We start from the raw sequence: 13,532 nt of genomic DNA, 5'->3' as shown, positions 1-13,532 counted from the left end.
AAACTGCTTTGCTTATTATACATATTAAAGCAAGTGCCACCGCATCTTAACCAGTGAACTAGTCCAAAGGCTCTAGTGGTCTTAAGAACATACGAAATAGGAGCAGGAGTAGGCCATAAGAGCCTGCTTCGCCATAAGATCATGGCTGATCTTTGGTCTCAACTTCAATCACCGATCCTCATTTCTCTTGATTATCTTCATGTCCAGAAATCGATCAATCTCAGCCTTGACTACACTCAAAGACGGAACATCCACATCCCTCTAGAGTAGAAAATCCAAAGATTCTCAAGTCTCTGAGTGAAGAAATTCCTCCTCATTTCAGTCTTAAATGAACAGCCCCTCGTCCTGAGTCTGTGCCGCCTAGTTCTAGACTTTCCAGCCAGGGAAACCATCCTTTTAGCATCTACCCTATCAAGCCACCTAAGAATCTTGCAAATTTCAATAAGATCACTCTTCTTAATTCCAGAGAGTAAGGCCAAATCTACTCAATCTCTCATCATAGGACAACCTTCTCATCCTAGGAATCAATCTAGTGAAACTTCACTGCTAATGTTAAAATTAAGGCAGTCAACCACCTTAAAAGATGTCTATGGTCGACATGCTTCCTATGAGCAGATTTCTTGCCTGCTCCTTGCCTTGCCTTTGGCTTTGAGACAGGTTAGGTTACTATTTAAGAATTTTAGCTTTTTAATTTTCTAACAGAACAAACCTACCTGTTTTTGGGGGGGTTAAAATTATCCCTTATATGTTAAGGTACCTCTGCTGCTTCTCCTTTACTTTTGACCACAAAGCCAAACCTGCCCCCAAGCACCTGATCACACTAGCTTTAGATTTGTATTTTGTTCTATTTTATCTACCATCTTTCCCACACACCAATGCCCCCCCCCCCTCAAACAGCCCACTCCACTGCCATGCTCTCTCCAAAGCTTCCTCATCTTTGGGATCTAGCTCCTGTTCCCTCAGCCCCATTCCTATTAAAATTTTGACCACCCAACTTCACTTCCTGGCTCCCATACTGATATTGCAGATGATTCCTTTCACCAGGAATTATCATCTTCCCTTTCAAAGGGAAATTGATTTCAATTTCGTGCCCTCAAAATAGCCTGCCTCTGCCCTTGAAAACTACTGCCCCAAATCTAATCTCTCTCTTCCCTCCAATATCCTTGGAACATGTCACTGCCTCACAAATCCATGCCCACCTTTCCTGCAACTTCCGGTTTGAATGTCCAATTAGGTTTCCACCTCCATCACGGCACTGAAATGGCTGTTAACCAAAGTCATAACAATACTAGTTGTGACTGTGGCACATTGTCTCTCTTCATGCTATTTGACATTTCTGCAGCCTTGGATACAGTCAACCATATGATCGTCCTTATCTTCCTTATCTTGGTGGGAATGCGCTTGCTTACCTGCATTCTTACCTAGCTGATTATAGTTGGAACATCTCCAGTAATGGTTTCTCTTTCCACCTCTATATTGTTACCTCCAGAGTCCCCTAAGTATCAGTCCTTAGCTCCTACCTTTCCTTATTAATATTCTGCTCCTTGGTGGCATCATCCATGGACATGGCAACACCATCCACTTGTGCACTGATGATGCCCAACTCTGTCTACTGCCTATCTCAACCATTCCACCACCTCTTTGCAGTCAAATCTCTTGTCTGACATCCAGTCTTGCACATGAGGCCATTCGGCCCATCATGTCTGTACCGGCTGTAAAAGAATTATCCAGCCTAATCCCATGTTCCACCTCTTAGCCCATAACCCTGTAATTACGTCATTTCAAGTGCATATCAAAGAATTTTGTAAATGTGATGAGGGTTTCTGCTTCTACACTTTCAGGCAATGAATTCCAGATTCCCACCACCTTCTGACAGAAAAGGTTTCTCTTCAACTCCCCTCCAGTCTTTTTACCAATTACTTCAAATCTATGCCCTGTGGTTATTGGCTTCTCTGCTAATGGGGATAGATCTTTCCTATCCAAGCTATGTAGGCCTTTCGTAATTTTATACACCTTAATTAATCCCCCTTTCAGCCTCCTCTGTTCCAAAAAAAAAAGATCCTTTTCTATCCAATCCTACCTCATAGCTAAAATTCTCCATTCCTGGCAACATCCTTGTAAATCTCCTTTGTTCTCTCTCCAGTACAATCATATCCTTCCCTTTTCACACACTCTTCGCCAGAGTTATACACAGTACTCTAGCTGTGGCCTAATTAGAGGTTTAAACAGTTTCAGCATAATTTCCCAGCTATTTTATTTTATTCGTTCATGGAATGTGGTTGTCGCTGGCTATGCCAGCACTTATTGCCCATCCCTAATTGCCCTTGATCAGAGGGCATTTTAAGAGTCAACCACACTGCTATGGGTCTGGAGTTCCCTGTTGACCAGATTCCTCCTCAGCACCATCCTGCCTTTCATGGCTGTTCCAGGGCAGCAACATTGTATATATCCCTCACACTGTTCCAGTAGACATGTCTTTCAAACTGCAGCCATTGCAATTTTAATCCCTAGTCCAACAGAAATAATAAGATATGTTCTTTACAAAAGGATGTTTCCTCTTGTGGGAGAATCTAGAACTAGGGGTCACTGTTTAAAAATAAGAGGTCATCCATTTAAGACAAAGTTGAGGAGAATTTTTTTCTTTGAGGGTCATGAGTCTTTGGAACTCTCTTCCTCAAAAGGCGGTGGAAGCAGAGTCTTTGAATATTTTTAAGGCAGAGCTAGGTAGATTCATGAAAAGCAAGAGGGTGAAAGGTTATTGGGCGGTAAGCGAGAATGTGGAGTTGAGATTACAGTCAGATCAGCCATGATCTTATTGAATGGCAGAGCAGGCTCGAGGGGCCAAGTGGCCTACCCCTGCTCCTAATTCATACCTTCGTATGCCCCAACTTCCGTCCAGCTGCGACGAAAGTTTTATCTAGGCCTTCGTCACAGCGAAACTCAACTGCTCTAAACATCATCGATCTGAAATTTTAATTGTTTTTCTCTCCACAGATGCTGTCTGACCTGCTGAGTATTTCCAGCACTTTCTGCTTTTATTTCAGATTTCCAACACACAGTTTTACTTTCAATTATTCAAATGCTCGTCTGGCCAAGCCTCCTATCTTTCATCCTCCATGAAATTTAGGTCATCCAAAACTTGCTGCCTTTATCCTATAAACTTGTATCAAGCCACACTCACACATGGTCCCTATCCTTGCTGACCCACAATGGCTTTTGCTGTCCCAACACCTTGTTTAAAATTCTCACCTTCATGCTTAAATTGCTTCATGGCCTTTCCTTGCCTGTCTCTATAACGTTCTCTGGCTCTCTGACCTTCTATATGACCCCCATGCCACTCCCTGACCTTATTCACACTGCCATTAGCACCCATGCATTCAGTCAATTTGGCTCCATAATCTGGAGTTCCCTCCAAAACCCACTCTGCCTTTCAACCTCCTTCAAGACATTCCATAAAACCTACATCATTGACAATGTTTTAGTTGTCTCATTCTCTGCTTTTGTGTCCAGTTATTTTTCATTGCGAAGAACCTTGGAATGTTTTTCTATGTTAAAGACTCTATACAAGTTGTTGTTAGTGAGCTAGACAGATTTTATGTCAATCTAATAGTTTCTTAGCCACGATTACTGGGTTTTTAATTCCATATCTTTTAGTTCCAGAATTTATTTAATTAATTGAATTTAAACTCCCAGCTGGTGTGATGGGATTTGAACACATCTCCAGAGGTTAGTCCAGGCCACTGGAATACTGGTCCAGTAACATAACCACTGCCTATGATAGATTGAATGCTGTGTGTGCATGTTGTGTTGATTTATTGAAATTATTTCTGTTGAAGTTGCCAAGAAATATTAAAGCCTTGGAGATGAGCCACGCTGTAGTCCAATTTGGAAACAGCCAGAGACTGAAACAGAATCTCCTTTGAAATTACTATTTTAAATGATTCCAGCACTAGCCTGTCACGTGGTGATTATTTTTCAGCAGCTTCAGCACTCAATATAAGACTATATATTCCTTCTCCTACCTCCCTCATTATTTTCTTTCCAGCTATCCTGAAAGTTCTGACTCAGAATGGAGTACAGTACCAGGATAATCTGTAACTCTTTAGCAGCTTTCACAAACAGATATTCTTTACCATATGTGCCTTGCCAGTGAGTATTGGCAAGAAACTTAAATTTAAAAAAATATTTATTTTCAGGATGTGGTCCATGCAGGGAAAGCTTCCAGTTGTCTAATCCAGTGGCGATGAAGGAACCGAAATGTATGTCCAAGTCAGGATGGTGTGTGACTTGAAGGGGAACTTGGAGATGATGTTGTCCCCATGATCTTGCTGCTCTTGTCCATCTTGGTGATACTAAGACTTGGAGGTGCTTGCTGTCGAAGTAAGCTTGTTGATTTGCTGCAGCGCAGCCAAGGTATCCCAGATGTGGAGGAAGTGGATTTGGGGTCCAGTGACAGGGGTGCTGATCAGGCAGAGTGCCTTCTCCTGGGTGATGTTAAGCATCCTCAGTGTCTTTCAGCAGCTGCAGTCACCCAGGCAAGTGGTAAATATTCCCTGACACCTATGACTTTCGACTTGTGGAGATGGTGGAGGGACTTTCTATCCTGCCATGACCTTATAATCAGTATTGGTAAAATTGGGTTACTTAAGCCTCAAGGATGTTGTTGGTGGGAACCTGATGCTGGAGATGTTGCTGAATGTTAAGGTGAAGTGACTTGGACTTCTCTTGTTAGATATAATTGTCTTGCACTGGCATTACTTGTTGTTTGTGACTTGAAGCCTGGATATTGTCCAGATCCTGTTGTAGACTGACGTGGGATACCTCATTATCAGAAGGTTTGTAAATGGAGCTAAACACTGTAAAATTGTAAGTAACTCCTCTCTAATCTTATGTTGAAGAGGAAGATCTGATGTTACCAAAGATGATTTCATCATGGATGCTGTCCTGAGGAACTCCTGCAGCGATGCTCTATTGGTTAACCTCCAGTGACCATGCCCATCTTCATTTTGTGTCAAGTGTAGATGCAGCCACTTTCCCTTTGACCCCCTATTAGTTTTTGGTAGCACTGTTTAGTGTCATACTCTCAGTGTAATGCTGCCTTAAGGTCAAGGGCAATTACTCTCGCCTCTCCTCCTGCATCATCCTCATTTCTTCATGGGGAGTGGCTGCCCAGCATGCACATTTTCTGGGGAAAGGGGTACTTGCTGGATCTTGAATAGGAGTGAGAATTGGACATCAGTGCAGAATGTTCAGTGATGGCCTCAGCAGTTCAGGGATTGAAGCTGTGACCTTCCTAATCTGCAAAGCACTTAATGAATTTTACTATTTTGGGAAATAAAGACTCTAATTTTAAACCTAAATCGCTGCGTGTTGGAAAGGATGAAGTGAGTTATCATTGTGCTATTACTTTAGAAAGTGATTACTGGTCCCACAGAGCTTCAGAGATTGAATCATAAAATCATAAAATGTTTACAGCATAGAAAGATACTATTTGGCCTGTTGTGTCCGTGCCAGCTCTCTGCAAGAGCAACTCAGCTAGCACACTTCCTTCCCCTTTCACCACAGCCCTGCAAATTTTTTCTCTTAATCATCTTATTCTCTTTTGAAAGCCACAATTGAAGCTGCCTCCACTATCGGGCAGCTCATTCCAGATTCTAACCATTCACTGTGTAAAAAAAAAAGTTTTTCCTTATGTTTCCTCTGTTTATTTTGTCAATCACCTTAAATCAGTATTCTTCTGATTCTAAGAGTTTGAGTATAGAATTCCATACAGCTTTAGATTGCAGTCAGAGGAGAGTAAATCAGGCCATATATCCCAACTAATTTTCAAGTGCTTGCGATCCATATATTTTACTTAATAAATGGCCTGTGTCTCTTACTCTTCTTGACCTATAGAATGGGAAACATAGGGCAGAATTTAATGCCCCCCAGAGGCAGGTTCAGAGGCGGCAGAGTCCAGGTATTCAACCAGCAGCGGGCAGGAGTTTCGCCATGCGGGAAGACCAGTAAGGAAACCCTGTTAAATTTGCTTACAGCCTAGTGGTGGCATGGGGTGGAGTCCCTCGTTCTTGAGCATCAGTGCCTGGTTGGGGAACCCGGCATTGGAAAGGGAGGGCCTGCTTACAGCTAACACCCACCTCCCCTCCCGCCTTTTCCCCCAGTTCCCCTTACTGACAATCCCAGTCCCTGCAACCCCAACCTCACTGTCACTTGCCTTTCTTGGGAATCCCACGATGAACTCCAGTGAAGGCCCAAGTATGTTACTGGCAATAGCTACCACTCCCAGTGGTGCTGCTGATAATAAAGTTCTGCCAGCCACTGATTGGACAACTGCTCTCAGGGGTAGAATTTTCAGCCTACCAGGGAAAGTGCAGGAAGTACAGAAATGGCCCTTGGGGCTCCTGGAGGTGAAGTAGGCAGGGGTGCACCCCCGCACCCGCCGCCCTAATTCTGCTCATTGAAACTAAACCAAAGGACTTTGATTAGGGCTGTATTCTAGTGAGGCCAGCTCTGCTTCTTCAGTAAAAATTCCTTTGACCACTCTGTCCAGTTTTGAACCAGATGATATGATTTCAGGGAAGAGACCCAATAATTTTGAGCAATGTAAAACAGACAAAAATAGGTTTTTGTGTTCCTGGGGTTATTGGAAAGTCAAATAGAGAAATATCAGGTAAGGAGAGGCACACACCCGTCCTGCGAATCTGTCCAATTTTAGACCCATTCAAATGAAATTGAGCTTCTTAGGGGAGGCTGTTTCTCTCTGTCTGATGTTCCTGTATTCGCAGCCTTCAGGTGATCCAATAACCCTAAGTGCCAGAGGAAAATTTTGTCCCCATTGCTCTCCAGTGCTGGCAGCTTTTAAAAGACTGGTGATATGTGCAAAACAGGCTTGCCTGCTGATGCATGAAACGAAGAGCGATTGGAGATGCGCAAAACATCCCATTCCTGCATATCCAAGAGGAATGATTACACAACTCATTTTGCATTTGATTGAACAGTAGGTGGGCGCTCTAACTTTAAGGGTAGATTACTTGGTGATAGTTACAGTTGTATTCTAAGCTGTTTTGAAGAGCAAGCATCTCAAATAAATAGACTTCCATTTGATTAGTTTATAATCAGGAGATAGATGAGATTAAGTAAGGCTTATTCACTCATCCATTCGGAGAGAACCTACAGTTCCCTGCCTCAATTCTTTCTTAAACAATTCGGAGGTTTTCCTAGCATGTTAATGTATTATGGCTTCTGTTAATCTCATGGACAGTCATGCAGGTTTCCTGAACTTTCCCATATTTATTTGTGTGCTTTCTTTCAGTGGGTGTACAACATTCTGGAAAAGAAGGCAGAAGTTGAGAGAATAATTTATGAAAATCCAGATCCACAAGATGGTTTTGTCCTGATTCCAGACTTTAAGTGGAATCAGAAGCAGGTAGGATCGTGTATGACGTATCATTTTGTTGCTTCTGGGATGTGGGTGTGTTGGCAAGGGCACATTTATTGTCCATCCCTGACTGCCTTGAGCAACTGGGGGTTGGTGGGTCGTTTCCTTGAACCACTGCAGTTTTTGTGGTGATGACCATCCCATTTTTACATGGGAAAATCAGTTCCTTCACATCTCCGCCAAAGAACTCTGGAACCCAATTTGAATTGTCTTTATCTGCCAGTATGGCGCCAGACTACATCCAACTTTCCAAATCTCACTCTGGTTTTATTTTGGGTTGCGGATCCAAAGCACATTGCAATGTTAAAACCACAGAGACAGCGTCAGTCAGTTAGTGTCACCATAATATTTTCATGGTCCTGATTCTGTTCCTGTTCTCCCCCAACCCCTCTTCATTTTGAGCTCACGTTGCACCTACCACCTCTTCTATGCCATCAGTGTCAGTTTCTGACAGTGTGTCATGATCACCAAGGTGATACAGCTGAGAAAAATCTTCCTCTGGTTTCTCAGGTGCAGCATCAAATAAAATGTGACATCAAGCCACATCAGTAGATATTAGATCATTTGACGAAAAGCTTGGTCAAAAAGGAACATCTTAAAGGACAAAAGGGAGGTGGAGAGGTTTAGCAAGGGAATTCCAGAGCTTAGAGCCTTAGCAGCTGAAGGTTTGGCTGCCAATGGTGGAATGAGTAAAATCAGGGATGCTCAAGACCAGAATTGGAGGAATGCAGGGATCTCAAGAGAGTTGTAGGGCTGGAGGAGTTTAGAGTGATAGTGTTTTCAGATGTGTCGCTGAGGGGCAGCATGTAGATGAGAAGGTGTAGATAGGTGAAGAGCCAGGATAGATCCTTAAGAGAACTCCACAGACAAGTTTTCAGGAGCATGAAGAAAAGCCTTTACAGGTGATTCTCTGGCCACAACTGGATAGAATTCAGAATCACAGTGCAGAAGAGGCCCTTCGGCCCATCGAGTCTGCACCGACACGTGAGAAACACCTGACCTACCTACTTAATCCCATTTACCAGCACTTGACCCATAGCCTTGAATGTTATGACGTACAGTGAATGTTAAGACGTACAGGATCAACAAAACATGGGAAACAATTGTGGCATGATTTTTTTTTAATTAATTGTGATGCTTCTGATCAGTCGGCATTCTGCAACATGATTGCAACATTTGGACAGCTCCTCCAACTTAGACTAGATGCTTAAATCCTGGAGCGGGGCTTGAAGCCACAAGCTCCTAAGTCAGAGGGGAAGGGTACTATCAACTAGAAAAGCTAACAAATCTGAAAGAAAACTGGAGAGAAAATGAAATTCCAAATGCATCCACAAGGCATAGCAGATTTCTTTTCAATTTCAATTTTGCCACGTCAAAATAAGAATGATTTCTTATTTTATAGAGAGGAATGAAACCAGGCATGGTCAGTCCCATGCAGCTGTATGATGGAGGAGAGAGATTGAAGGATGATGTGGTCGACCATGTCAAAGACTGCAGACAGATCAAGAAGAATGAGGAGAGATAGTTTAACATGGTCACAATCATATAGAATGTCATTTGTGACTTTGATAAAGGCCTTGTGCTGGGGTATGGAGTTGTAGGACAGATTTGGGGACATTCAAAGATTTTGAAGAAGAAAGGGAGGTTGAAGATGGGCCATAATTTGCAGGACAGAGAGGTCAAGAGTGGGTTTTTTTGAGGAGTGGTGATGACGGTTGATTTAAAGGAGAGATAATACTTGAGGGGAGGGTACTATTAACAATATCAGCTATTATGGGGGTCAGAAAGGGATACTAGATGGTCAGCAGTTTAGTGGGAGTAGGAGGTGGGTCTCATGGACAAATGAGTTCAGCGAAGGAACAGGGGAGATGGGAGAGAAGCTAGAGAAAGATGTAGGGCTAGGGAAGAGGGGAATATTAGGGAAAGTTTGACCCAGTGGGTCAGGAGAAGGGAGGTCTCTATCACAGTGACAAAGAACTCCATGAGCTCCTTGCACTTACTGTTAGAGGTGGAGGGGCAGGAGAGAAGGGTTAAAGGAGTCAGTTTGTAGTGGTAAAAAAAGGACCAAGGATTATTGTTACATTCCAGGATGACCCTGAGGCAGTGAACAGTTTTGACAGAGGACAGCAGGGCCTGGTAGTGCTTTATGTGGTCCAACCCAATTTGGCAATGAATGGCTAAACTAGTTGTCTGTCATAAATGTAATGACATGTAAGTTATTCACCATTTCCCTTATATGCTGCAGGTGGATGACCTGTACCTGATTGCTATTTGCCAACGCCGTGGGGTGAAGTCACTGCGTGACCTAACAGCAGAACACCTGTCAATGTTGCAGAACATACTGCAGGAAGGACAGGTGAGTATGTAAACAGCTGATGTTAAACCAGATTGTTCATAACCTTGGTGTCGTATTTGATCCCGAGATGTACCTCCAACCGCACATTGACACCATTTATTTCCAGCTATTTCCGCCTCCATAACATTGCCTGACTTGGACCTTGCCTTAGCTTGTCCATTGTTGAAACCCTCATCCTTTATTACTTCTGGACTTGATTATTCCAAAGTACTATTAGATGATTTCTCACATACTACTCTCTGCAAACCTGAGGTAATTCAAAACTTGGATGCCCTTGTTTTAATTTGCACCAAGTCCCACTCACCCTTCTCCTCTGTGCTTGCTAATCTACATTGGCTCCCAGGCAAGCAACATTTTGATTTATACTGTCTCACCATATTTTTCCTGCCAAAATGAATCCCCTCACACTTCCCTGCATTGCACTTCATCTGCCACTTGTCTGCCCAATTGCCCAATCCACCAACATGTGTGTGTCCTTTTAGAAGTTCAAGACTATCCCCATCACAGCTGACAACATTTCCAATCTTCATATCGTTTGCAAATTTTGAAATCATGCTCTGCACGCCACAGTCTAGGTCATTAATATATATCAGGAAGAACAAGGGTCCCAACACTGTCCCCTGAGGAACCCCACTGCAAACCTTCCTCTTGATTTCTTGGAAAAGGCTTGCTTGTTGGCAGTTCCAAGGTGAACTTATGACCCTTTTTAAAAAGAAAATCTAGGTCAGCATCCAAATGCCCAGAAAATGCAACATTTTTCCATATTTTAAAACAAAAACACATGGCTGGAATTCTACGGGATCGGGGCCGTAAAATGCGGCAAGCCATTCTAAACTCTATTGACTTCGGCGGGACTGTAAAATCCCGCTGAGGAGGCTCAAGCGGAGCACAAACACAGGCATGCACTAGTTGGGCTGAACGGCCTGTTTCTGTGCCATGTCTGCTGTGTGTTCCTATATCATGCATGTTATTGTTGTTGTCTGATCAATCTGCAGCTGCTGCTTTTAGCATGTATCAGCCAACTTTTCACTTGCAGCTGACTACATAATATTCACTCAGAGAATTAAACCACTGAGCTTTACAGCACAGTGGAAGTCATTAGGCACATTATGTCTACGACAGTCCTCGACTAGAGCAGTCCAAAACTGATCGCCCTGCCCTGCTCTCTCTCCAACAGTCCTTTATCATGTTCAAGTTCCTATATTTATTCAATCTTCCCTTTGCCTCATGTGAAGCCTGGGTCTTGGAAGAACAGCAAAAATCTGTTATTCTCTTCCATTTGCTTACTGTCATTGTGATCAAACCTTATAAATGGGCCATGACCGTAAACCTCGCTGTGTCACACACATGGAAGTCAACAGTGACAAGTTGATCAATACACACAGTGCTAAGCGCTAACATGACAAAATTTGCAGAAAGAGATGTACTAGCAGCCCCTGGGGAATTAGCACATGTATGTGAGGCTATGTTGTTACACCAACTCTGATAAACCCGCTTTCAGCAGGAAAAGCCCTTCGACTGCCCCAAGAAGACAAGCGGCAGTCAGTCACATTGCAAATAAAACCAAGTTTTCCAATTTTTTAAGATGTACATCCAAATGACTTAGCTTTCAGTGCTGCCAATTTAGCTTTTAGTGTCTTTGGCAGCATCATACCACCTTAAAGGCATCTTCAAAAATAAATGTACCCTCAAAACAACCTGTCACCTAATTGCCGCATTGCTAACAACAATAATTCAGCTAGGGGTTCCACAATTTCCAGGCAAATTTTTTTTAAATAAAATATGGAGGATTTGAAGTGAAAATTAAGAATGTTACAAGTTTTTCTACCTTGTGAATCATGGACACTGAAAATATTATTTTAATAATCGTAGGACAAGCAAGCAAAATGTGAGTGCTAGCGCCATAGGATGGCTAGGATGGTTTTCTGCCCAGGGTTTACACCAGTTTAAGAGTTTCCAGCTTTTGTTTGGCCATCAGAGAGAGGTGGATGTGGAGTGAGTGGAGGAGAAGCATCATCTTTGGAAATTAGTATTTGTCACAGCATGGAGCACCCTCAAAGCAGGCATGAGGGGCCCAAAACCTTCTGTGCTCTAAGATCCTATAATCTAGTCTTGCTTACAAGGGTGCACTTTAACGGTGTTGTTATAAAACCCTGATTTTTCTATCCTGCAGGTGGCCATCTCCAAGCGCTATAATATTCCAGGAAGCCAATTGAGGATTTATCTTCATTATCAACCCTCCTACTACCACCTTCACATTCACTTCACTGCTCTTAGCTATGACGCTCCAGGGTCCATGGTGGAACGTGCGCATCTACTTTCCAGTGTCATAGAGAACCTGCAAACCAACCCAGAGTATTACCAGAAACGAACCTTGACCTTTGCCTTGAAGGCTGACGATCCCCTCCTGCAAAAGTTCAAAGAGGCAGGAAAGGTATAGAAGAGTGCGAAATATTTGTTTACGGTCTATTTTCTTTGAAATAAACCGACCTGACACTACATGCACGTTGAGTTGGGTTACACTGCTTTAGAAACATCAACACTGGAGACAGATTCCCTTTGAGCAAGCAGGCCCTGGGTTCTGACCTCCAGTTGCTCAGAACACAGAGCTTTAAGAGTTTCCATTTGAACAAAATAAATGTTGTTGCTATGGCATTAAAATGTTCCTTGCCAGAATTTGGAGATAGAGTCAAATTCCCAAATGTAGCTTCAAAAACAAAAGGAAGTGAACCTGCTTTGTCAGGCTTGATTTCTGATCACTATCCTGCTTTTCCTCATATGGGAGTTGGTGGGGATGGGATGGAGAGAGAGAGAGAGAGGTGGGCACTCGTAAGTTGATGCAAAACCCAGCCAAAACTGTTGAATAGAGTTTGTATTCAGGTTTGCTCATGCAGAAACGCTTGGAAATCTTTAGCCTGAGTAAGCAGGGTTTAGGCTGGGTGAGGGCTCCTCAATGGAGCTTCTGTCTTCACTGCTCATGCAATGTAACCCAACTCAGTGTATGTTTGTGTGTGGTTAGATCCAGGTTCTTGATTCTGCTTCTTTCCTGTCACAGAGGATTTCCTCTTTTTTATTTGTAGCAAAGCCCTCTTTTTATGAAGAGGTTGTTAACGATTTTTCTACAAATATATCAATGCTTACATATCCCTCTCGCCCTCCCTCCTGGAAGTCCTGATTTTTGTGGGGATAAAGTTCCACAGACACCAAAGCACACTTCAGCCCATTCTTCACATGCAAACCAATAATTAGGCGATGTCATGCTAACCAACCAAAGGGATGCCACAGCCTTTATCATGTCTTCAGGCATGAAGGTTCCATATCTTTCACTGAGTGGCAGTGGAACTGGGAACCTTATTTGTTTTTCCTTCTTCACCCACCCCACCCTTTGCCAGTGGGCAGGAGCTGAGATTGCTGAGGAAGTGATCAGCTAATTCAACGCAGAGCAGGGGTAACATACGAAAACGACAGGCAGGTAAACACCAGCTGGTCCATCAAGCTGACTGCATGCTCATGATGGCCGGAACATCATGACTGCACATTTACCCCCCTCCCCTCTCCCTACACTCTGCAGCCTGTGGCCTCCTAGTGTGTGTTTCTGAGGAACAGACCATGGGACCCAGTAAACCATTACAGGAGCCGATTGCTCCATTTGTAAAGCATCTTACGTCTTTTGATGTGTCAGCAGCTCGTGACAGTGACCTACTCCAACGCTGCTGTCTGGAGCTTGACACAGTCCCG

At 43.2% G+C, this 13,532-nt stretch overlaps 1 protein-coding gene across 1 annotated transcript in view; it reads left to right on the top strand.

The window, feature by feature from the left end:
- The window catches only part of dcps (decapping enzyme, scavenger), a 63,029-nt gene extending 50,210 nt beyond the window's left edge, over window positions 1-12,819 (top strand). The window contains exons 4-6 of the mRNA XM_078531004.1: window positions 7,313-7,426; window positions 9,684-9,794; window positions 11,968-12,819. Of these exons, the coding sequence (XP_078387130.1) occupies window positions 7,313-7,426; window positions 9,684-9,794; window positions 11,968-12,234 (492 nt within the window). The 3' untranslated portion in view covers window positions 12,235-12,819. The remainder of the gene's footprint in view (window positions 1-7,312; window positions 7,427-9,683; window positions 9,795-11,967) is intronic.
- The last annotated feature ends 713 nt before the right edge of the window (window positions 12,820-13,532 follow it).

Source organism: Cetorhinus maximus, chromosome 2 (assembly GCF_964194155.1).
Source record: "Cetorhinus maximus chromosome 2, sCetMax3.hap1.1, whole genome shotgun sequence".
Classification (NCBI taxonomy): Eukaryota; Metazoa; Chordata; class Chondrichthyes; order Lamniformes; family Cetorhinidae; genus Cetorhinus; species Cetorhinus maximus.
Note: the sequence above shows the minus strand (reverse complement) of the source record. Positions and strands in the feature narration are given on the sequence as shown.